The sequence below is a fragment of the Colobus angolensis genome, unplaced genomic scaffold, assembly GCF_000951035.1.
Source record: "Colobus angolensis palliatus isolate OR3802 unplaced genomic scaffold, Cang.pa_1.0 Scaffold268, whole genome shotgun sequence".
In the NCBI taxonomy this organism is placed as follows: Eukaryota; Metazoa; Chordata; class Mammalia; order Primates; family Cercopithecidae; genus Colobus; species Colobus angolensis.
The window spans coordinates 322411-349148 of NW_012115910.1; the positions used below are offsets into that span (position 1 = coordinate 322411).

The 26738-nt window shown below is 39.9% G+C and overlaps 1 protein-coding gene across 4 annotated transcripts in view; it reads right to left on the minus strand.

Annotated features, from left to right (window-relative positions):
* The window catches only part of VSTM2A (V-set and transmembrane domain containing 2A), a 28213-nt gene extending 9574 nt beyond the window's left edge, over window positions 1-18639 (minus strand). For 2 of the 4 annotated variants that reach the window (XM_011947517.1, XM_011947518.1), the window contains exons 1-4: window positions 18153-18639; window positions 15794-15960; window positions 13673-13723; window positions 10498-10834 (exon numbers count right to left, since the gene is read on the minus strand). In XM_011947517.1, coding sequence (XP_011802907.1) covers window positions 10498-10834; window positions 13673-13723; window positions 15794-15960; window positions 18153-18231 — 634 coding nt within the window. In that variant the 5' untranslated portion in view covers window positions 18232-18639. Of the gene's footprint in view, window positions 1-6613; window positions 6824-10187; window positions 10835-13672; window positions 13724-15793; window positions 15961-16247; window positions 16374-18152 lie in introns of those variants that run through there. The other 2 variants (XM_011947516.1, XM_011947519.1) reach the window with 2 other exon arrangements.
* Between the last annotated feature and the right edge of the window lie 8099 nt (window positions 18640-26738).

The window sequence follows — 26738 nt, forward strand, 5'->3', positions numbered from 1 at the left end:
TTAAATATCATTTTAAATAAATGAATATTATCATCATGAATATGTAATGAAGGATAGTCCAAGGGATATTTTTTAATCTTTTCTGATCACTGCTACATAGGCAGTCTTGAGTTGTTTTCTTAAACATTCACCAAATTACATTAAACTTCAAATATATTCTTAGCAGTGGTATTATCCTCAGAAGTGTTTTGCACTATACATAAACCAAAACGTAATTTTCTATCCCTAAACATTTAACTCTAAGTACATGCTAAACATAATGCTAGGTGCTGCAATAACACCGAAAGTTCGAGACACAATTCCTATCTTCACAACCCTTATAATATTTTCAGATAGTTTGAAATAGAGTGAGGTTTTAAATTCTAAAGTATTTTCTTCTGTTTAGTGGTTGTGATTCTATTGCTCAATCCCTAAATGTTGGATTTTTCAAATTAACTATTTACAATGCTAGAAGTTAGAAAATTGCCTTCATAGCATATGAATTTGTTTAATCAGAAAAACTAAAGGTAAAAGATTATATGCATGGCTGAAGAACAGGCTCCTCAGGGTGTGTCTGTAACAGAAGCATCAAAATGAAGCAAGAAAAACACTGATCTCATAACAGAGCCCTTCACTGCACAGTGCTTGATACCTTTACATTTTAACATTTGAAGTATTTCACTGCATTATTTAACTTCATTAAAATGTTTCTCTGTGAAGATAATAATAAAATTGCTAGACTTAATTTCATCTTTAAAATTTTCTCTACAGCTTCATATTTGTCAGCTTCATGGACTAAAACCACAACTCCTAGATTTTACTATTTGCTTTAATTCAAGCACTGTTTAACCTATATCAGGTATGTTTTATACCTATAGGATTCTGAATTCATGCAAAAATGCTCTCTCAGAGTCTGTTTTGAAGCAGTTGCATGAAGTAAAACATAATACTCATTTATAAATCTTCCTGTGTCCAATTTCCCTTGATACTCCCAATGACAATGCATTGCTCCTCACTTTGATCTCCCTTGGAATTGGGGGCTGTGTGAATCATCTCATTGACAGGAAAAACGATTGCATGATATTTTATTTACTTGTATGTGTTTGATTTATTTAATCAATATGAATTCATCAAGATCACACCTATTTGCTTAGAAAAACAAGACTAACTTGATGGGCAGATTCTCCACCCAGACTCCAGGAAATAAGATATAATAAAATACAAAGTTCCTAATTTCAATGCATTTTCTGAGTAGACCATTTTCACAACAGTACTTTAGGTACATATATGTACATGTCTAGATATTTTTAAGATTTTTGTCATGAACTCTATAATTATACACCATTATTTTACTTTGCTTCACTTTGTTGAAATATTTTATGTGTTTGCTAATTTATTTTCTCTCTCATGAGACAACTGTTTACGATTTTTTAATTGGAAAAAATTTAAATTTTCTTTTTCTACTTATAACAAAGTAATATGTTATCATTGTACAATGTTATAAACAAGCAAAACAATAAAAAATTAAAAATAATAACATATTGACTGCTGTACATTTTCTTTTTTTCTTTTATTTTTCTGTGCACATGGCTCAGACTGATTTAAAGCTTTGTACGCTACATTTTTTCACTTTAAAGTTTTGTATCCTATATTTTTTCACGTGATGTTATGTACTGAGTCCTTTCTAATGTCTCTAAACATTCTTTGAGAATATGATTCTAGAAACTGCTTAATGTTCACTGTATGCTTTAACACATTCACTAGGTAACTTGCCTTTTGGTCATCTGTGTATTTTCAGGTGTATGAAAAACTCCGTGATAAGCATTGCACTTCATGACTCACAAGATATCCTTGGAATTTCCTCCTGGAAGTATAATTTCAGGGATATATGGGCTGCATAATCTAAAGCCTCGTGACGACTCTTCCCTGACAAATTTTCCTTCACAGGGGAAGTACTGATTCACCATGCCAATGGCAATGTAGCAGAATGTCTGATTCACTGTAACCTTTATGATGCTTGTTGATTTAGAAAACTTTTGCCAAGATTATATCTGTCAATTTTTTTTAATGACAAAGGGTTTTGACTGGGACTGCATCAAATCTATAAATACTTCTGAAAAACTGACATGCTTGCAATTCTGAGATGGGCCATCCAAAAACAAAGCATTGTAACTCATTTATTCAGACCTAAACTCTCTCAATGAAGTGTTTTAGTGGTCATCATATTCATACTACTGATTTGCAACCATACTTTTTCAAAAAATGATTATATATTTTATATCTTTTCCTTGTTGCTACTATTGAGGATTCAATATTATTCCTAAAATTATTTTCTACTTTGGTGTTGGAGTTATGTAGAAGGTTGACCTAAGTTTATACTTTTATCCTAATTTTATTCATATTATATGATCACTTTTAATATCTCTAAGTGACTAAGTGGGTTATAAAATCATAGCATCTGTAAATATTGACATTTATTATTTTCCTAAGTATGACACAAATATTTCCTTGTTTGATGCTTTACTTTTTAGTTACATATTATTTAGTTAAATAAAAATTTAAAGTTATAGCTAAATATTTTCACTTGCAAATTATTTTGTAACTTTTAACCTTCAAAGTCACAAGTATCTTATTTTATGTTAATCTTCCTATATTTGATTTTTATTTTCTGCTTAGCTTTTTAACTGGCATTCATTTGGATATATATTGCAAACTGTGATTATATGTCTCCTTTTGGCATTATTAATTAAATAAATCCTTCATTAATTGTTACATTTTAAAATTCATTAGATATTATTTTGTATAATTTCCGAGCTTTCCAAGTTTGTTTTTATTTGCTTTAATCTCTATTCATATTTCTGTTTCTTTATTGTCCTCTTAAATAATAGTTATTTTGTAGCATATTTTCCTATCTGGTAGGTAAAGAGATAGAGAACTAGGGCATTGCTGAGCTCACTCACGTGCTAGGTTTACTCTGCTAGATTTTTAAAATACAATATTTCATTTAATGCTAAAAATGATCCTTGGCAGATAAGTTTTACCATATCAGTTTTATACATAAGATTTTGAGGTTCAGAGAGATTTTGTGAGCAGCTCACCCAAAGTAACATGCTGCTAGATAGCAAATCTAGGAATCAAATCTATGTCTACCTGGTACCATAAACTATGAAATTTTTATTATTAATTTATATTCCTATTTCATTTTTGTCTCTTTTCAAGTCTTTAAATAATACTCTAACTTGTTTATGTTTTCAGATGTATTACTAATTACTTTGTGATTTTAAAAACTCAGAAAACTTTTTTTGAAAACTTGAATTTAATTAAGATGAACACCAGCTTGTATAATTATGGCTTTCGAATACTTGTTATTTATTCAGGTTGCAGTTTAAATTCTTAAAAATACTTTGGAATTTTATCATGTTTTATAATAAAGATCTAGTTACAACCTTGGGCAAGACAGCTGGTGGCTAATATGTTGTTTCTTTAGAGGAAAATTTATCATCAATTAATGGCATTGTGACAGAAGAAAAAAAAGAAAGCTCTGAAATTATAAACCACAAAACCTAAGCCAGAAATGGAGATCTAGTCTTCCTTCCTTAACCCATCACTTCCACACACTCAGGAAGGAAAATATTTGCCTAGAAGAACCAGGTGGTAAAAAACCATTAACTCTAATCATTTCATTGCTGATAATGGTACATAAGCATATGCAATAATAGTCATATTTTTACAGCAACTAGCCACCGTTTATTCAGGGATTATTAAGTGCCAATCTTCATATGTACATTGGCAAATTCCGTTTCATGTCTCCTTAACTACAGAGGAACTAGTAGTCACAAGCAAGCCTCCTTGTGGCCAGTTATGAATGGAAAAGCCCATCCAACCTACAGCTGGGCCTTGATATTCTAGGCCCAAATAGTTCTGAACTTCAATGAGTAAAATTAAATATGGTTTGCAGGAGAATTTAACCAGTATAGAATCTTAATCTACATAATTCTGGTTCAAATATAGCCCTAGCAGATTCTTCGGCCTGTATTATCCAAACCATTCCCTCATATCTATTTTTCGTCTTATTCATAGACACTTGATTTACATAGTTGCCATTTATATGATAGAATTACAATGATCAAATTAATTTAACCTGTGTAAGCAGCCAAGTTGGATCATTTAAACAAAAATCAGCAGTAAGGGCTGAATTATATGACTGACTCTACCTCAAAGCAGTGTATCATTTACTCACATATTAAATGAGACAAGCAATCTTCCTGCAAAGACCCTCAGCCCCTCATCTCCCTCTTCCCAATGGCTTTGACATCCTGTGTTAAGATGAATCCTGCTGAATGTGGCCACTCTGGGCTCCTGGCAGCTGTTGCAGCAGCTGCCTCTTAACAGTCAGGTTCATATCACGGTGAACACACAATAATTGTATTTCGGAGTTCAGAGAATCAGCATTCCTGCTGAACTACTACAGACTCCACACATGGAGACACAAGTACCACCTTCACTGCAGCCAGTTTCCTTACAAATACCAGCTGTTGATCACAGGAGTGAACAGATTCACAAAAGTCCACCCCAACACTGGAAACAATAAGAGCAACAGAGCAGAGCCTCTAAAAAAAGAATTTTGTAGCATGACACAGATAGATATACAGATATATATCTCATAGTAAATGATAAGAAATTTTTTTTACTCTGAAAAACTTCAAAAAGCTGATGATTCTTTTAACTTTTGGAACATAGCATGCTTATTTCTGGTTCTACAATCATGCTGGTTCAGTAGGCACTGGGTGGAGTCCTGGAATATAAATTTTTAATAAGGTCCCTGATGAGTCTGGCATAGGTAGGCTGCACGACTCACTTTCAGAAACACTGTTTGGGAGTCTTGATCAGTTCTGGAGTAGTGGCAAAATTATCTAATTACGAAAACATAATTATACAAAAAAAAAAAAAAAGAACATGAGCCCCACTTGTTCAGGGCACATACAGGAACTGCAAAAGCAAGTCACGATATTTGTAGCCAAGAAGTTATAGTTAGGGTGATCAACTGTCCCGGTTTGCTTAAAACTAAGAGGTTTTCCAGAATGTGTGACTTTCAGCACTAAAGGTTCAACAACACAAGGCACAGTGAGGGCTTCAAAGTAAGTATAAACAAATTGCTGAGAACTTGATGAGTAACCAATTCTGACAAAGAGAAAAGGGGAAAGCTTTAATAAAGGAGTTTTCATTTTTGTAGGAACTCAGCAAATAGGGAAAGGAAACAGCATTTGCAAAGCCATAGAGGTAACAAAATATCTGAAAACATTCCTGCAATACCAAATGGAAAGACTGAATGAGATTAGTAACTCAGAAGAAACAAGGCTGGAGTTAGACTACAAAAACTAATGTTGGCACTTTGAAAATAATAATCATTTCATACATGCTTTGTTGTGATATGTCCCTTGTATTAGAGTTAAAACAAGAAATTCTTATTGGAATAGATTGGATTAGATTAGGAAAATGAAAAGAGCCTGTGTTGACAATAAACCAGTATTGGTTAGAACAGAAAAGATGCAGTTTCTCAAGGATGTTTTAGGGAGACAATTACTAGGACAATTCAGTGTGTCAACTGACAGAAGAGATGAGAACATTTTCAAGGCTTCCTCAAGACCAATGACTGTGATGAATGCTATTAAAACAGTTTGGGGTCATAGGAGGAAGAACATTTCTTTCTAGTGAGAAAGCTAAGATAAATTCAGTTTTGAATATTTGAGTTTTAGATGTCTTATCTGAGTATCTACCAAGAAACAAACCTCACTACAACCTAGTGCCTTAAAATGACAGGAGATCATCATCTGTCTGTTCTGCGTGTTGTCTGTGCTTAGCTGGGCAGTGCTCACTTGGGCTCCCTCGTGCTGCAATGAGACAGCCACTGGAGCTGTGACTGGAGGAAGGCTGGAATGGCTGGATACCCAGGGTTGCTTCCAGGCTTGCACACCAAGGGCCATGGCTGAGCGTCACTCAGTAAGGTGGCTGCACTGCCTCCACAGTGGCTGGCCTCCAGGAGGGCTCAGCAGGTACTGCCTGCCCCTGTAAAGGATAGGTCTATAATTGGTAGAGCTCACTTCTTCATACTTTATTGGGCAGAGTGGTCACAGGCCAGCCAGTGCTCAGGGGAAGGAAAATAGGCTTCATTGGGTGAGATGGAGACAAGTGTGCAGACATTCTTACTCTGCCACAGTTCTTGCAGGACATATATGTAGATGCTTTGGGGACAAGAGTGAATATGAGTCTGGATCTACAGAAATGAGTCAGAAGTACAAAGGTGAATGGAACAATTTTCTAAGAAAATTTAGCAGTCAAAACCATGGAAGTGGATGAGAACATCAGGGAGTTGACAATGGGAAAAGAACTATATTTAAGAGAGGAATTTAGTGGGGGAGGCCAATAAAGGAGAAAGGGCAATGCTAGGAGCCAGTAAATAGGGGACCAGCCAGCAAAGAGAAGAGAAGTAAGAGTGTCAGGAAAGAGTGATCAAGGGAGAAAGGTCACCTAGAGACTGGGAAGGCTGAGATGTGAGAGGGCGGGGAATTGGAAGCAGGAGACACCAGTGACTTGCATGACAGCGTTGGGAGTACGAGTGACCTGGGCAATTGACCTGGAGGAGCCAGCACGCAGCTCTGCACACCAGGGGTTGATCCACGGCCAGGTTGGGGAGGAGGAGCAGGAAGCTGCTTCACAGTTCTGTGTGACCTTGGGAAGGTGGGGAAGGGGTCAGTGGGAAAAAATGAAGACAGAGAGAAGAAAGGAAGGACTGGTAGAGGTGGTCTGTGGAGGAGATGTTTGACTTCTGGAAGGATTGGAGACACTGGATGAGACAGGAAGAAACAAGTAGAGAATGGCTTAGTATATTGGGGTATTTGGGGGCACAGTGGAGTGGCATTGAGTCCTGTGTGCTCTGCAAAGAGGGACCTAAACCACCCCATCCTGGTCAGGATCCTGGGACTTCCACAGTCAGTTATGCTTGGTGCCACCCTCCTCTCCGAAAGGCCTTTCTTCACCATATTTGCTTGTGTGAGCTCTCCCTATCCTCCAAGCCCCTTCATCCAGGTTGCCCTCCCTGACTCCTCCAGCAAGAAGCAAGAATTCACCTTCTCAGAACATCTATAGAACATTTCTTCTGCTTCTAACTTTATGTATTGCTTTCCTGATAACATCATATTTATTGGCATCCTCTCTTGATAAGCTTCTTGCAAATAGAGCCAAAAAAAGTGGGCAGAGGGAAATAGGTTTGATATGATCTAAGTTGGTCATGGTACACAAAACCGGAGAGTGTTCAGAACAATTGAAGACGGCAAACTTTAAAGGGATTGCAACAGCCAAGTTTTGTTTATCTGTTTGCCTAACCATTTTGCTTCAATATTTTGTTTTAATTGTTGATCACAAAGTGGAGGTAGAATTCAAATAATTTTACAAGTAAAGGATTCACAAAGATAAAAAAGAAGCAATTTTAAGTGGGAGGGGAAAGTCACATGCTCAAAAACTGTTGGAAAATACCTTAAATAATAGTTAGCTTTATCTTGTGATAGGTAGATAGTCATAGACTATCTTTTCCATCTTCCTCTACTCATGTAAATCTCTGCTCTAGAAAAACTGGTTAAATTAATTGTATGAAAATTTGAAGATTTTATGTAAAATTATTTTCAGCTAATATGTTTTCCTTCATAAAACAGAAATTCGACAGAAAAATAGTATCAATTAAGAGGTAAGTGCTTCAGTTTAAATAATTTAGTCAATTAAGTCAAAGATTATGATGAAAATAAAGGGTCAAACAGGCCAGCTTTTTGTGACAGAGGTTGATATGACAGTGTCCCATATACCATAGATGAAGGATGCCTCTTTGTGTCAAACAATAAAAGATAAAAGGCTAGTACAATATAGCTATTGACTTCCAAAAGTAAGATTTTGATTTTTGTGCCTTCACCACATCTTGCCTTTCACAGAATAATGAAATAAAGATGCATGATAAATGGAATGTACAAATATTTTGTTTTCTTGCAAACTAAAATACAAACTCCTTGAGGAGAAGAAGTGTGTCTTCCATGTTTGTGTCCCTATGCTTGGTATGTGAGTTCCTGGGAGGGATGGAAGGTGAATAAATGAATGAATAAATGAAACATGGATATTGAAATAAGCTTTATTTGAATATAATCTGAAAATTTTAAGGCAAAAATCATAAATCAGGATGTGGGTATTACAGTGAATATAATATATAAATATCCACCTCAGATACTGAATTATATATAATAATTGTGCAAGTATAGGAACTTACACATAAGTCAGTGGCTGGGCTGCCCCAGCTTCTGAAATAGAAATTAGAAAATGTCGATAGAAGTATATAAAAATATTATCCAGTATTCACTGGTTGGAAATATTGAAATTAAATATTTTGAGATATTTCAGGTTACTCTTTGATACAAGCAGATACTTTTAGTGAACAGGACTTTTAATGAATATAAATTTCATGAGTCATTTGTTTCTCTCCTTCTATCTTTAACTCTGGAAAAAGCAATTTTGTATCTAACAGCAAGGCTGGTAATGGGATGAGAAAAGAGCAGTAATTTTCATTTGAAAATTGTTAGAAGAGATCTAGAGTTTATCATTTAGCACTAATCACAGCGCTAAGAGATATTAAAATAAAATAAATAGATAGTTTTAGATTGCATTATTAAACCCCAAAAGCTAAGAAAATATTCTAGAAATAGATAAAGCATTTCACTGTACCCTTGGAATTCTTCACTTGGAATAGATAAGCTGTCTGATTTTATTCTGCCGAACAGATTGATGACATCTAACTTGGAACAGTCTATGTAGGATAATATTAATAATTTCACTTCCATGATTGGAGTTCTTGCTAATTAGGTTGTAAACTGTCTGCTTAGTTTACTCTGTAATTTTGCCTGTAGTGTCTAACTTCTTTTCTGATAATGTGAAGAAATCTTCCTGAAATAATAGTCACAAAGTTGTAACCATCATTTGGTTACCATTATAATTTAGCTTATACCTGTGTGTTTTGTGTGTATAGATACACACACATATGTTCCAGCTATATTAGTTTGTCCTTTAATTTGGGAAACAGAAAAGATGATAAAGAAAAAAATTAGACAAATCCACACACATTGGGCTTCACAGAGGCTAAGCCATCTATTCATCAGACTGACATAAATTGCAATGACCAAGGCATGCCAGGAGAGTTGCTCATCTACATTATAAGGCAGGGCAAACTCAGAGAAGCCTAATCCAAGTGCCCTACAAATATGCAAATCACATCCATTAGGAAGTAAAGCATTAACAGAAAACCTATTTTGGCATACAGTATTTTAAAAACATTTAAAAGCATTGTTCACAAGCAAGGACTTAAAGATACAAACCTATATGTATTTCTACATGTATATATATTTGATATATATATTAAAGTCTACATTTGATTAGGATGATTTCTGAGATGTGTGTGTGTGTGTGTGTGTGTGTGTGTGTGTACGTATTCAGGATGATATGAGATGAGATCTCAGAAATCATCCTGGTGAAGTAATCAGACTTTTTAATTTAATGACTGAAGAGGTCTTAAATAATATTAGCAATGTAATTTTCCATTACTGATGGTAGCATCCATACTTCTTCAGTGATAAAATATAAAGGGAAAAACTTAAAGAAGGATGAAGTCGGTATGTTTGTGCTCCCTTCACCCCATGTCATGTGTTTGAGGAAAGCGTGATGGCCGCGGGGTTGTGTAGGATTCTGCTCATTCCACAAAGACTTTATCCCACATCAAGGTTAAAACTTCTATGCATTTCCATTGGCTGAATGACTGCATACATTAATGCCATTCAGAACAGCTTTAACTTGCACAGCTGCCTTCAGAATCCTGTGACTAAGCTTCTAAATTGGCCTGGAAGGCACATTCGCAGGAGTTGCCTTATCTCTGCACCACTTACTGTCTTCAATCCCCCCTCTGTCCTTCCATTATCATCATCACAGGCAGCTGAGGTTTCTCCTTCAAAATCAAATAGTCCTGCTTGGAGGACTTGGAGAATAGTCCTGCTTAGAGCTATGGGTCGCTGAAAATGCATGATATGGCATGTCTCTCTCATTTACATTTTGATTAAGTGAAAGCCTCTTAATTTGGGTCATTATCGACACATAAATCTGTAGAGAAAATGAACATGCATTTGTAATGTAACCAACATTACATGATTTATTGTTCTTATAATGTGTAAATACAGAAAGGAAAAAAACCAGAGTCCAGCTCTCAGATGCCCTGGAAATGCAGCACCACTAGGGGACTCACGGGGTGCACCCACATGCTTCGAGCTCTGAGTGAATCGGTGCAGGCTTAGCAGTCACCTCTCATAATCACTTGCACTGAACTAGGTCTCCGATTTTAAAAACCATCATTCACAAATCTGTCTACTCTATACAACTGACCTTTCTGTGGAGGGTTTGTGAATGGTAAAATAAAAGGCTCGAAATGGGTTTCCATACCTGATTGTGGACTTTGTTTGGGCATTTTGGCTACCGCTTGAGGGCTGGAGGTGGAGTGCGTTTGTTGGTTGGCAGAGCCATGGATGCTGCTGGGGACAGCTGCGGAGACGTTCTTGCGGGGCTTCATATCTTGCAGCCACATGGGAGAGGCTTCGAAGGCCTGCATTCTGCGGGCATGGCTGTTGGCATTGACTTTCAGATAGGCCTGGGCCTTGTGTTCCTGAAGCTCCCCGTAGTTGGCATCAGTCACCCTGCACTCGTATAAGCCTTCATCCTTTTTCCTCACTTTGGAAATCTGAAGCTTGTGGGAGATATCATTGCCTTGGACTTTCACTGTCTGAAAAATTGCAGGTAAAAAAAAAATAAAGTGCTGCATCAATGATTTTGTTCCCATTTTTTTCCCCTGAGCTTGCTAACATTGGAAAGCTAAAGGGTCTTAATGGCCCCATAGCCATAGTGAAGGAGCTTTTTATTTTCTTAACATCACATCCAAAAGCCTTGGTTATCCTATTCCACCAACCACTGCACTTGCAGACTCAGGGGATAATTAGTTCAATGCAGCCAGTGCCAGATTCTGTCAGCCATATGCCCCTCATTGTCCACATGCCAGTAGCAGCTCTGTCATTTTTCCATCATGGGATTGGCCTTTCCCTGCTTAACTCAGTTCAATGAAGCACAAACCAATAAGGCCAACTCTATAGGTGAAACAACCTCTTTCCTTCCCTGTGGGCTATAAACTAACCCCCACAACACTGAGACATCACAAAAATATTTTGTTGGTCATGGGTTTGAGTGAGAATGCACTTGTATCCCCACACTGGGATGACTACTAAAGCTGCTGTTAACGAACTTGGATATTAATATTTTTTCTTCTTAAATTTTGTATGCAGTCTTGCCTTTAGTCATGGGGTGGCATGACTTGGGGGTACAGCTTCCTATCACCTGAAGTCTTGTTGCTCAAAGTATGTATCCCATGCCATTATAGGGACTTTATGCTACAGGGACTTGGGATGCCATCGATAAAACATTGGTTTGATTTTCAAAATTGAAATTGGCTTTCTTATTTCTTCTAATAAGTTTTATTCCAGATTAATAGCAAGATCAGATATCTGATAGATATACTAGATATAATATATGATTTTCAATTATATATCATATTATATATGTAAGCATCTTTGTCAGAACAGTTAGGTTTAATACATAATCACGTGTTCTTCATAACTGAGACAATTATAGGTTTCATAAGACATTTGGGATTCAAGAATTTGGTTGATTTTGAAAGATACAGAAAAGAAATGAAGGAGGCCAAAAGTTATTTTTTCTGCTAATGGCCACTACACTACACTTTCAAACAGCCATAAATTATTAGAAAAACCTGAGAAGCACTCATCTGTTTTTACATATAGAGGTATATATACAAATAATTTCCAACAATTGAACCCTATGGGTTTAAGTGTATATAAAATTACATATAAATACACTAATACTATAAAAATGGAAATGAATACTTCCACACTTATTCTGGGTTAAATCTTCTAATAAAGTTTGAGGTAGCTAGAGTCTTTATATTATTATCCCATTTTATAGTTGAGTAAACTGAGGTTTGGGGTGTTTGGGTCAGTGATTTTCAACACTGAGTGTACATTAGAATCACCTGGGGTGCTGTTAAAAATACTGTCATGTGGAGTAATACAGAAATATTAAGTCTGCACCTCTAGAGGGTGGAGCTTATATCAGTAATTTATAACAAGTCTCATGGGCATTCAAAGTTAATAACTGTTGGTTGAGAACATATGTTCAAGGTCACACAGTGGGTAAACAGGGAACAAACTACTTTCTGCCTCAGTTTGTGTCTAAAACTCTCTCCCACTCATTAACTTTTATGCACTATTGGCATAGGTAATACCATCAACAGTTGTGTGTGTAATCATGTTTCTCATTGTATGCATCAGAGGTCAGGATGTATGAGACTGTTTTTGTTACTGGCCTTTAGATGATAGGGGGATGGGTGAAGGCTGAAGGAAGAATAGTCACCAAGCAATCTATCTAGTTATATATGTATGTGAAAAATAAAATAATTGAGAAAAAACTAGATTTCACCAATAAAGCTTTTCTAATATTGTAGGAAAACAGCAGTTTCTGTGATATAAGAATAATTGAAGTATTCTAAAAAGTCAGTAATTTTATGAGTTTTAAATCAGAGTTTATGGTTGATATTTCATCTTTCTCATTTTTTCTTCCATGTTGAGATTACACATTTAGATCTCAGAATTAGATTCTATGTACAATATATTTGTACATTTTTAGTTATGATGCAACTCCAATCTTCTACCACTTTATGCTATTGTAAGAGCCTTAAAATACATTTTCTTTTAAAATGTAGGTCATTGGGATTTTAGATTTCTAAAAACAAATAATAACGATATGTTTATGCTTAACAGATTTCTTCCTTTTGTATTACATAACTGTTTCGTTTCTATTTATCAAATGAAACAGTATTATTAATATTAACTGGTGCTATGTGGCTTCATTTGAGGTAGAGTAAAAAAATAAGACTTTCATTTTTTAAATTTTACGCACACTTATTAAAAGTAATAAGCAATAGAGTGGAACCGTAAGTTTACATTTTCAATAGGTCAAGCTCCTATAATAATGGTTTTACATTTATATTGGCTTTTGGCATTATATTTATATGATTCTGAATAACAGCACTGGAAATACATTCCATGCATTAAAGTGACATTCAAAATTTAGTTGTTTAATTTAATCACAATTTCAGTATCCTGTTGGATGCTTTATATTTTTCTCCCTAAAAATATTTTCCTCTGCTAGTGTTTTACTTTCTACTGAAATATAATTATTTCCATAATTTTGAATAGATGTTAGCATTGTATTTACTCTTACTGTTAGGTAAGTTACAAAAAGCAATGAAAGAAAGTGTCACACAACCTCTCTGGATAGCAAACGATTCTCTAGAATGTTTAGATATTTACGTGACTAAAATATGTAATTTTCTTTAGGGATTCTAAACGTGCTTCCATTTGTATGTATCTAGTGAGGCAAACAAGGGGCACCCGGCTGTCCTGCAGCGCTGGCAAGCCGCCTTCTCGGGGACAGGGAAGGGCTGTGCGTCCCGGGCCTGGGCCCGCGGCCCCCGGCGCGCCCCCGCACTCACGCTGATCTTGGTCCCGTCGCTGTCCGGGTCTCTGTCTGGCAAGAGCTCCACCTGCGGGCAAGGAGCGAACGCTCAGTCCCGCGCCAGGCCCGCCCGACCGCCAGCCCCCACGCGAGCACAGCCTTCGCGGCTCCGGGCAGGGCCGTCAGGATGACCTGGGGACAGGGGAGCGACCAGGGGCGTGGTCACCCCCGTCCAGGCCCCTACCGCACCGCGCCCACGCTGTCCCCGGTCTACCCTACACCGTCCCCGCGCCGTCCCCATGCTGTCCCCTGCGCCTCCCGGCGCTGTCCCCGGAACCGTCCTGGCGCTGTCCCCGCCGCTCGGAGGCTGCGCTCCGGAGGTTGGGCCGGGAGCCGCAGGGTCTTTTTCGCGGGTTGACCCGTGCGGACGCTGGCCCGGAGGTGGCGCAGGCGCCGGGGGTGGGGAGCCCGCGTGAGTGAGGGTGAAGTGCCCTGGGACGAATTTCCGCGCCTTTGCCCCGGCTGCCATCCCGCCCGCCGTCCCGCCTCGGGGTCCTGGCCGCAGATTCTCTTGCTGGCTCGCAGGGGCTCCGCCTCCCGCTCAACTAGGTCTCCCTTCTCGCCCGGACCCCCTTCCCTTCTCCCCTCCTCCCACTATTTTCCTTTTCCTCTTCTCCTCCTTTTTCCCCCTCCTTTCCCACCTCCCCACCCTCTCTCCTGCCTCTTCCCAAGTCACCTTCCGTCCCCTCCATGCTCCCCACTCCCGTAGTCCTTTCTCTCCTGCTTCCTGTCTTCTCTTCTTTCCCTTCTCCACTCTCCTCCTTCTCTCTTCTCTCTGCCCCTTCTCTACTCCCTCTCCCTTCTCTCCCTCTCTTCCTTTCCATCCCTCTCCTTTCCCTCTCCCTCCTTCTGTCCCTTCCCTCTCCCTCCCTCTCTCCCTTCTGTGCCCTGTCTCCCCCATCTCTCTCCTTCTCCGTCTCTTCCTCCCCCCTTCCGCCTCTCATTCTCTCTCCTCTCCCACACCTTCCCCCTCTCTTACCTTTCTCCCTCTCTCCCCCTTCTTTCTCCCTCTACTCCTTTCTTTCTCCTTTCTACTTCAAACCTCTCTGCCTTCCTTCCCCCTCCCCTTCTCTCTCTCCCTCTCCCCCCCGCCCGCCTCCTTTTCCCCTACCCTCTCTCCCTCTCTTCTCCTTTCTCTCTCCCTCCCCTCTCTTTCCCTTCCCTCTCTCCCTTTTCCCCCCTTCCCGTTCTCTTTCCCTTCCCTCTCCCTTTTCCCCCTTCCCTCTCTCTCTTTCCCCTTCACTCTCTCTTCCCGTCTCCCCTTCCCTGTTTCCCACCCCTTCCTCCTCCCCCCTTTCTTTCTTCCTCTCCTCCTCTCCTTCTCCCCTCCCCACTCCAATTCTCCCTTCCCTCCTTCCCCTTTCCCTTCTCTCTCTCCCTCTCCTCACTCCCTCTCTCCCTCTTTTCCCCTTCCCTCTCTCCTCTTCTACCTTCTTTCTCCCTCCCTTCTCTTTCCCTTCCCTCTCTTCCCTTTTTCCCCCTCCCTCTCTCCGTCTCTTTCTCCTTCTCTGTGCCTCTCCCGGTCTCCCCCTTTCTTCTCTCCCTCTCTCCCTCCTCCATTTTCCCCTTTCCTTCTCTCTCTCTCTTTTCCCGACACCCCACGTATCTGTCAGATTTGGAGGTGAGAGGAGCTGGCCGCTCTGGTTCTCTGGTTGTTCAGCCCGGGGACTGGAGTCCCAGATGGTGCCTTGTGCCCCGAGAAGGGAGAGGGGGTGGGGCGGGGGGTGGAGGCCGCCCACCGCCCACCGATTCCCCTCCCCCTCCTTCCGTCCTGGAAAGGGGCTCGCGGATGTCCCGGGAAGTGGCAGCGCGGTAGGGGCAAGGCGGGCATCTTCCTAAGAACCAGAACTTATAGGAGGAGGCGCTTCCCGGTTTAACAGGAAGAAAATGGGCAGCAGGAGTTCCTTCTGGGTTTTAACTTCGCGTCCCCAGGACAAATTCCCTCTCCCTCCCTGGAAGCCCTGGGGGTCACTCGCTTCCACAGAACCAGGCGGATCCCCAGGGGTGCCCAGGCAGCACCTCGGCCCTCAGTCTCGGGCCGGACACCCTGAGGACCCGGCAAAAGAAGGGGAGACGCGGGGTCGGCGGGCTCCGCTACCTGCGCGCCGGCCCCCTCGGCCCCGGGCTCCATTTCCTCCGGCCCCCTCAGGAACCACCACTGGATCTCCAGATACACCGAGGCGGAGCCGCTCTGGAAGGCGCAGGACATCTCCACATTCTGCCCCTCGGTCGCCGTCACGTTCCGCGGAAACTCGGTAAATTTTGCTGCAAAACAGAAAGGCATCCTTTTGGAATATCCACACCCCTCTTGCCAGAGTCTCTTTCCTTGAGAGCTCGCTGCATTTTTCCTGGACTTAAATAACGACAAAACCCCTCTCTTACATCCTCGGCTTCGTCTGGTTCCCCCAGCCCCCTTCCTTTGCCTCTTTCCTGTCTAACTTTTGGTATCATACCTAAATCACTATGTTGTTGATCAAATCCAGATAATGGAAAGGTTAACAAGCTTGCCAATAACTCTGTTAGCCAAGATCCCCGCAGGTAGATCCAAATACCTTTTGTCAGATTGCAGTATTCCGCAAAATTTACTGAGAGAGTTAGTGAGATACAATTTAGAGAATCTGTCAAGTTGATATATGAGGAGAGTCTCTTGCCTCTAAGTTTCTAAACAATCTACCACTAACTGGATGTTTCATGTATCAGAGTAGATCATGATTATCTGTCAAAATGCACATTCCTGATACAGCAAAACAGTTATTAGCAACACCAGTGAAACACGCCTGCAGCAGTGAAACAAGTTGCACACTTTATAAACTGTGTATGTTTCCTTCTCTCCAAATTAACCTTTATTTGTTCCCATCAAGTCACTGTATTTTGAACTGCCATACATCCTAGGATGTAATGATCACACATCTAGGCTGAGTTCAGATTAAGTATTATTTAGAAGTCACTATGGCGATGTTTCTCAGCCTTTTGGTTACCAACCTTGACACTGCTAGTTTGCATGATTCATGAAACCATGGTGAAACTCACAAAAATATAATGTTTCCTTCCCCCTAAAGGCATTTCTTGAACATGCAATGCTCTTATCTTGTTACCAACATGGTTGTTCTTATCTTATCTAAGGGGCACTTTGCAAAGAGCTGATGGTTCCCTAAAAGTAGTCTTGGAAAGATTTGTATGGCCAATGGAAATGCACAACCACAATGCACACTTACGGAGAGGAGGGCTGTGAGGACTGCAGAAATGATTTGGGGTGGATGCACTCCTCCCCCCCTCACCTCACCCCCGTTTTAAAGAGAGACATGGTCTCTTTTCAACATTTTATGAAATCCCAAAAATAATCTCTAGTGATATGAAACTGTATTTATACCTAAAACAGGGAAGCTATTAAGGAGACATTCTGATCGGAAAAGGACTTTTCTATTCTAGCTGGCAGAAGGAGTATGGCATTTCTGCTTGCAGAAGTGATGCAGTCTTTTGGCAGCAGAGATGTGATCTGTTCATGGTGCTGAAACGACCACTGCAGCCCACGAAGTCCTGAACAATCGGGTTCAGCAGACTGCTGCTGCTTGTCATGCAAGTTGTGGATTTTTATGGGTCCTCAGAGGAGTCTGTCCTTTGATAAACACACATACAAAAGGAGTCACACGGACCTAGAAAAGGGAAACTCTAAGCCCAGTCTGACTACACAAGGAAGAGGGACTGGTAATGGAGAGTCCCCATATCCAGCCTTGTGTTTGTTTGTGATGATTATGTATGCATGAGTGGCTACCCTGTGCATGCACACAGATAGAAAGCACACACACACACGCACACACACACACACACCACATCGACCCTGTGTTTGTGCTCACCGAGGAGCCCACCTCATTGTCACTACACAAGGAAGAGGGACTGGTAATGGAGAGTCCCCATATCCAGCCTTGTGTTTGTTTGTGATGATTATGTATGCATGAGTGGCTACCCTGTGCATGCACACAGATAGAAAGCACACACACACACGCACACACACACACACACCACATCGACCCTGTGTTTGTGCTCACCGAGGAGCCCACCTCATTGTCAGGCACCAGCTAGATTTTCTCTCCAGCCTAGCTTGTCTACAGTTTAATAAACTTTAAAGAAAATCGTCAAACAGAACACTATTTATACAGATAGAAAGCACACACACACACGCACACACACACACACACCACATCGACCCTGTGTTTGTGCTCACCGAGGAGCCCACCTCATTGTCAGGCACCAGCTAGATTTTCTCTCCAGCCTAGCTTGTCTACAGTTTAATAAACTTTAAAGAAAATCGTCAAACAGAACACTATTTATACAGCCTAAGCCCACTGTTACTTGCTAGGAAGCTTATTCTATCTGCCTGTCCATTCTTTTTGAGTGTAAGAAACACACACACACACACACGCGAGCAAATGTATATTTGCCATTGAGCACAGACTTACCGTGAGAAGAAAGCCCTTGTTGTACATATAAAACGGAAAAGAAAACAAATCCAACATACGCCAAAAAGATCCCCATCATTCCAAAAAGGGAGGGGGGGGTCACATCAGTGTAGTCAACAGCCGAAAAGCCCTGAAAGAAAGGCGTGCGAGTGGATGGCAGGCTCTGTCTCAGAGCCCTGGGCGCGACACTGCAAACATCCTGCTGCTCGCTCTGCGAGGGCTGGCTGTGGGGAGAAGGGGCTGCGATTCTGGAAGGTTAGAACCAGCTGGCTGGGATTCAGCGAGGCTTCCAGCGGAGCCCAGGCTGGAATCGCTGCGAAGTGTCTCGGCTGCCTGGCTGCCTGCTTCCAGCTACCTGGCAGCTCGTCCAACGTCAGCCCGCCGCTCCGGCTTGCGTGATCACTGCCCTCCCTAAACACGGAACCGGTTTGGGAAGTGGGGAGTGGGCAAGTGGGGCGGGCTGAGGACTTCGCCGGGCTCGCGGCGCCGCAACTTTTCCCTCTAATGGCTGCGATGATGCCTTTAACTCTGTGCGCGCTGGACAGCGCCCCGCCCGGGAGCTCGCGCCGGGCGGCCGCGGAGGGCTCAGGGCACCGCGGCTCCGCCGGGGTCTCCCTTCTGGAGAGCAGGGACGTCGGTTTTTTTCCACTTTGCTTCTCTCCCCCATCGGGTGTCTTTCTGGCTCGGCGGATCAGATCGCTCGGTGCCGAGGAGGACAATACAGTGGCGGGATTGCGGCGCTGGCGGGGGGCTCAGAGAGAGAGGTTCCGGGAGGGAGTTGGGGCATTGCTGAGGACCGGAGAGCAATGGGATGGGGGAGAGACGGCTGGGCCGAGGAAAACAGCCATTTAGGGAAATGCCACTTAACCAGTTATTAACTGCTCCAACCAGGAGCATCACATGCTACGATTTCACACGAATTTCTTGCTGAACAGCCTTCAGTACAAGCAGCTCATGCAGGAGCCATATCGCTCCAGCTGGCAGACGGAGAAGAGAAAAAGTACAAAAAGTCACGCATTAAGGGAATTTTCTCGAAACAAAAGCCCGCCATACTATGTTTACTTTTTAAAAAATTATATACCTCCTGCCTTCGTTTCCTTCATCTTCCATGTATTTTGGAGGGGGGAGGGGTTTTACATACCATTAAGGTCTTCATTACGTGATTTTGTTTTGTTTATTTGCTTTTCGTTTGCATAGCACAATAATTATGTAATGTTCCCTGGGACTAAGTGAATAAAGAGTCTTATTTTAGACACAAAAAATCACAGTAAGTTTCAGAATGTGGAAGAAATCTACTTATCTGCCTTGGTGAAGATTTGAGATGTACATTCTATTTTTTATTAAGAACTGAAACAACAATGTATATTATGTGAACGACTCAACTATTACTGGATTTAAATCTTTTTAACAAAATTAATAGCATTTACCATCTAAGAAGAGTACACATTTTTTATTCCCATTATTATTTCTATGCAACTATACCACAAATTTTCAGTATTAGTTGGAAATATGAATTAGTTTTAACAATGCTATCAGGAAGCCAGTGTAGGGTATGTATTTTCATTTTACAGATAAAGAATTTGTAGTTGCCTAATACCTTTACTAGTCAGGAAAAAATTAACATAGTGGTTGCATTTTAAATCACTTATCTTCTATTGCTGAATGCAGCAATAACTTAAAGCTCAGAAAACTAAAGACACAATAACTTCATCACAATATTGTTTATTTTCTGAAAACATATTTATTTTTCACTGTAAGTAGGGTCAGAATATGGGATTTGGAGACAATCATGGGAGATATTTTATATCTGTTCATGTTTAGGCCAACCAGACGCTGTATCCTCCTTGTATTTAGCAAGGGATTTTGAAGTTTATCATTCTAAGAAAAGGAATCTCTTTGTGTTCAAACATTCATGGACAATGAGTTCAGAACACAGAAACATAATCCAAGTTAATACACCTGAACCATACTAAGCACTACTTGGAAAGTAAACAACAAAACCTTGTATATGCTTTAAGTGTTATGCCTAACAGGATGTTTTCAATGTGCTAGCATGATTTTGGCTTTATTTCAACCTTTAGCATAAACATGAGTAAATATGTCATGGAAATGACCTGACCTCAAGGTTATCTGCTGTTAAAACAGTTCTCAATATAAAGGGCATTTATTTTAAGTAAGAGGAGTTCTAAATTAATTTAGCAAAGCATTTCAACTATTTTTAAGAAGTACTTGATCAAGAAGTATTTTTACTGAACAATAAAAGTTCAATAAAAATAAGCTTAAGAGTGTGAAAAATAAAGTGTGAGAAAGCTTTTTTAGTAAAATAAGCCATTGAATTACTTTAAAAGAAAGTTATAAGCATTTAAGCTATGAAGGAAACAAAGAAGAAAGGAGGGAAGAAAGAAAGGAAGGAGAAAGATGAAATTGGAAAAACCTTTTGTTCTCCTTATGAAAAGTGCCTGATAGATATTTTAGTTTTGCCAATGTAGACCAACACTTTTTTCTTAAATATCTGTTATATCATCTCAAGGACTGTAAATAGTGCTAAAAAGCATGTATGCATTATCTTCTATAGGTCATTTGCCTTGTTAACGATAAACTGTCTCTATATTAACAGTTTGAAATGAGAAAATTTAATTAAGAAGCAAATATATTCAATATACCACATGATCACAGTTCTGAGACTAGGTCCAATTCTTTGTATAAGTCCTTGTAAAACACTGTACTCTCCCACAAGATTGGAAGTAAATTATCAGGAAAGAAAATTTGCCTGCATCCAGATAAAAGAGAAATATTTCCTGCCCATTTCTCCTTTGCCAAAATGATTGCTGATGCCTTATCCTATAATAATAATTGCAAATCTCTTCTTAAAAAATACCTATTGATAGTGCTCCAACAATCAAAGTCTGCCATCTCACTTTTTGATTGCTTTCTTGCCCTGTTAATTAGCTTTTGATCATTATTTTGCTTCTTAAAAATTCAGACATTTTCCCCCAAAACCTAAAATAGGAATGTTTATTTGAATATGCTCTTTCCTCGAGCATAATACAGTCTGTTGGAGATCATTCCATTGTGTTCCTTTGGCATCATATTTAGATTATATTTATTCATTTTTTTACATATTCAAACTTGGTTAACTTACTCTTTCAAACACTGTTTCTTTGTGAGGTCTGTAGGCTTCTACATAAACTTTCAGAGCAATTGACCCACTAAGAGCTAAACTGGCGAGGGGGAGGGTCTTTATATATTTTGTGGCTATGCCCTTTTCGCCTAAGGATTCAGGGACATTTTTCCATCTTAAAGTTGAAGGAGATCACTGTATTTCACTCCCATAGGCTCATGATAGAAAGGCTTTCCATTTCACACTTTCAAAGTTTGTCCTAAGTTGAGGCTTAAGAGCCAAATGTAAACTTTAAAATTTTTTCATAAGTAACTGGAAGATACAAAATTAGATATTTCCTTTAGAAATAACTTTTAAAATGTCCATCTAAAGAACTGGAAGACAATCCTCACTGGGTTAGATGAGCTGCTCCTGTCCATGCCCTTCGATGTGTATCCTACTGTGTTCTTGAACGCTTTCTTTGCAGATGATCAAAACTGCGTAAGAAAGAATATTTCAGGGTATTGAGAAACATTTTCACTCACAATCTCATTCCTGGATTAAATTCTTTTCTCACTTCAGGAAATAAAAGGAAATAGTACAGAGTCTTTAAATGTTGAAGCAATATAAAAAATATCCACAAAGAAATTCTATTTCAGTTGAAGAAAATAAGAGTGCAGGAGAAAGCTGCTAACTCATACTAACCAAAGATGAGCTTTTCATATTTGCTTTCCACTTAATTATACCAGTCAATGCTTTGGCCTGCTGGATGTATCAGTCTCTCCCTGTTGCAGTTTAAAAGACACAAGAGAGTCTGTCATGTGATAATGACGGAACAAGCAGCATGAATAATGCCTCTTTCCATATATGTACAGTGTCTTCACAGCATGTGTGAATTTCAGAATTGGAATAGAATTTAATAAGCAATTAATACAAACCACTCATTCTACATATAAGGAACCTGCCATAATTAGTCACTTGTGTCACGGAAGCAAATCAATACTTTATTTCTTCAGGATCCTAAGATCTAAAATGCTTTCAAGGTAGGGTAAAACATTAAGTATCTTGAGGCAAGCAAGTAAAAGTTGTTGTTTACTAAGAAAAGTACCACATAAAAGAAAATTAATTACACCCAAACTCTTTTCTAGACACTGGTAAACAAGTCTTTTAAGATTCTAGAATCCTAGATAGTCCCTACATCTCAACACAACTTGTTTTCTCAGAATTGGTGTTTTGTAAAGTAGACAATTTGTAGAGAGAGAATAACTGCTGGCCACTGGAAGTGTCAAACATTTTAAAGAGGCAGGTGACCTATGTGGACACTAACTGCCCATTACGTGGCTACTGTTGGTTTTAATCTTCCAGATGGCACTTCTCCTTTTATCTCTTCCTTTTATACATGACTAAAATGTAAATTACTTACATCTGGCTTTCATTCTGTGGAACTCACTGTAACTTTGTAATTGGAGTTCACAAAGTTAGACCTCAAATTATTCATGAGGTCATGTTATGTCATTTTAAATCGTAATGTCTGGCCTAGAGGCAACATACAGGAAAGGCAAAGGGAAGCCTCAATATCACAATCTGCTTAGATGCCCTGTACAAAACTCATGGCCACTTACATTCATTTTTCTTTACTCTTATGAGAAATTAAAATGAGCTCATGATCAAAACTAAGCTGTGCCTCTCAATTTCTTCATTAGCAACCCAGTTAGCATCAATATTATGTGTCCATTCCTTTGTGAAAAATATCTTCAGCTAGAGGCCACCAGATAAGAAAAGCTGAGGATGTTGTGGCTGAATGTACTGTCTCAGGAATACTCCTTCCTGTTTCAGAATTATGCTGTAGTTAAAGCTCAGGATTTGTGATATTTAATAATTTCAATATATGTGTTTCTCATTAAAAATTCTGTTATGGATTTTTAGCATGAAAACCAAGTAACTGCCTTCCATATCTATTTTTGTGCAGCAGATAATTATTTAGAGAAAGAAAACAAAACTATGAGAAAAGCAACAATTTTTTATAAAGTCTATAATTTCTTAGTTTGTCTATGGTTCTATACCTCTATTTACAGTTTGAATGAATGTAAATAATGACTTAAAACAATGCTTGTGAAAATCTTTCAAGAAACAAAGCAAGTTATAAACATCTAGCTAGCCTTACATTTTTAAGTATACACATTCTCAGTTAAAAGTGGTTTCTGGGCCAGGCGCAGTGGCTCATGCCTGTAATCTCAGCACTTTGGGAGTCCGAGGCAGGCAGATCATAAGGTCAGGAGTTCGAGACCAGTCTTCCAACATGCAGAAAGCCTGTCTCTACTAAAAATACAAAAATTAGCCAGGTGTGGTGGTACATGCCTGTAATTCCAGCTACTCAGGAGGCTGAGGCAGGAGAATCACTTGAAACTGGAAGGCGGAGGTTGTAGTGATCTGAGAGCATGCCATTGCACTCTAGCCCGGGTGACAGAGCGAGACTCCATCTCTAAAAAAAATTAGTGGTTTCTGAGTTCTACCAACCTGGGGTTAAATTTCCTCTCAGTATTTATTATCTATATGTTCTTAAGCAAGTGACTTACCTTTCCTAGACCTCACCCACTTTCCCTGTCAATAATAGTTCCTGTTTTATATTTTGTGCAGATCCAGTGAGATAATGCATGCAAATGCTTGATCACACTGTCAGGTATACAGTAGTGTTCAATAAAAGTTAACTTATTTTTATCATCATTTATCCCTATCTTTGATGCATGAACCTGAGGCTTTGTAAAATTCAGATGGAATGAAAAGGGAAGTCTCATTAAACCTTATAGTGATATTTTTAGGAAAATGCATGGGAATATTCTGAGCTCCTGAGGCAAACTGTGGTAAGTATACTCTGTGGATACTGAGGAATTAAGAGCTAATATTTAAAAGAAAAGCTGAAATTAGTTCAAAACAAGACTACATAAAAAATACACTAAGGCGTTGAGACTGTATTTATGAGATATGCGCGAGAAGAGGGCCAGGGCAACAGTCTGGAGTTCTATATTTGATTTAGCAGTGTTCTAGCAGAGTTATTTTGGGAAAAGGGTTTTGGTATGACTCCAGTATGTATGGAGCTTCCACCCATCCTAAAGTAAACCGAGCCAGATATGTTATTAAATGGCGATGAAGTGATTCTTTATAATAATAAACTTGATTGGAGCTAATTGGGTCACAGTAGGAAGGGCTCAGTGACTTAAGTAAGGGATTCTAGTCATCACAGAGCTCTGTGTAGTCCCTGGACTCTTAGAATCCTGAGAATCAGCAGAGCATCATGGAAATCCTAGGTTGGTTAAAAATGTGACACAACTAGAATGGTCCTAGTTTATGCCAGTTGTCCCATCGTAATTACTAATAGCACACACTTTTATTACACTGTCAAAAGCTGTGCCTTTTGGATGGTAAATGATATGACTACACTAGCTGAAGAGTAACATGAAGGCCTTAGATCTGATATCAAGTTAGGAATCATGACTGGGTAATTGTCAAGGTACAAGATGAAAGATCATTTAAGAGTCTCACAGGCTGGGTGTGGTAGTTCGTGCCTGTAATCCCAGCACTTTGGGAGGCTGAGGTGGGCAGATCATGACGTCAGGAGTTGAAGACCAGCATGACCAACATGGTGAAACCCTGTCTTTACTAAAAATACAAAAATTAGCTGGGCGTGGTGGCACGCACCTGTAATCCCAGCTACTCAGGAGGCTGAAGCAGGAGAATTGCTTGAATCCAAGAAGTGGAGGTTGCAGTGAGCCGAGATCGCGCCATTGCACTCCAGCCTGGGCAACAGAGCCATACTCCGTCTCAAATAAAATAAAATAAAATAAAATAAAATAGTAGTATAATAGTCAGAATTTAGTTGGGAGATTATTTGAGGTGGATAAAAGAAAATTTTGATCCCAAGTCAGAGTGTTCTAAATTCAGAGAGTAGGAGTCGGCTCACATTCTCTTTGGAGAGACCTATAGGTCCTGTGGGAGTGACCCCAGTGGCTGGGCAGGATCACCAATTAGTCTTGGTAATTGCTAAGACTGGGCAAAGACACTTTAGATGTAAGGAAACATGGGTACAGGAAACTATACTTTGGAAACTGCACTGCAATTTAAGAAGCAGAAAAGAATAAGATAAAGCAATTCTTCAAAATTTCCTGGGATTTGTGCTATATTCAGAGGGCTTGGTTACTAATTGTGAATATTGTGTTTGCTGCTCCATACTGAGAATGGCGGATGTGTATGTTGTGTGCATGAATGCACGTGCACAGGCATGGTGTGCTGTGACAGTGAATTTCAGGGGTGTGATAGAACTGGGGAGAAAATGTAAATGTAAGATTAAAGGGAAAACTAGCTGGCACTCTTTTAGTTGCAATCTTTTAGCTAGACAATATGATTGGACCACATGTGCTAGATACCCTCATTCTCCAAGCAAGATGTACCAGCCTTCTGTACTCTGTGGGGCCCTCTCTTTTCCATACTGCTCCAGACCTTCTCCAGTTCTCTCCATTGCATCTTAGAGTTATCTCTTCTTCTTCTTTTATTCTTTTTTTTTGAGATGGTATCTTACTCTGTGGTCCAGGCTAGAGTGCAGTGGCACGATCTCGGCTCACTGCAACCTCTACCTCCTGGGTTCAAGTGATTCTCCTGCCTCAGCCTCCCGAGTAGCTGGGACTACAGGCATAGTGCCACCACGATCGGCTAATTTTTTTTTTTTCTTTTAATAGAGATGGGGTTTTGCCATGCTGGTCAGGTTGGTCTTGAACTCCTGACCTCAGGTGATCCACCTGCTTTGGCCTCCCAAAGTGCTAGGATTACAGGCCTAAGCTACCGTTCCCAGCCTGGAGTTCTCTCTTCTAAGATTAGAGACATACAGAAACTTCTCTATGAAGTTTCTAGATCTAAAGTTTCCAGATCTAAAGTCGTTTATGTTTTTTCCCAGTTGCATATATTGAGTAATACTATGTGTCAGTAGTTACCTATATATTTTCTAGGTTCATCGTGATTAATGGGCCACAAACAGAGATCATACAGATTAAATTGGTTTATTACTGTACTTTTGTGCTTAGTTAAATGTTTAAGTGCTGCTGTGAAGAAGTCATCCCCATCAAAAAAGGAGCCCATTACAATGGTGTACTACAGAAGGCTGACCCCACAGAGCTGGCTTTATGGAAGCTAGTGATGCTTCACAGATACTTGGTAATGTCTTAGCGAATAGAGTGTCTTCTGAGCCCTCCCAGGGAACAGTGGGAATGTAAACATGTTTCACATAATAAATACATACAGCATTCCTATCTTCCTGAATCTTTTGTATCTTTCTCCATATTATACTATGGAAGTTAATAATTTTAACTTCCTTAAATTTAAGCCATCTTTAAATCCAAGTTTCAGTTACCCAGCCAAGCAAACTCTTAGAACCACTTTCAACTTCTAATGCTAGCATGGTAAATCTTGGATCTCATTTAGTGAACCACTTTAGGAAG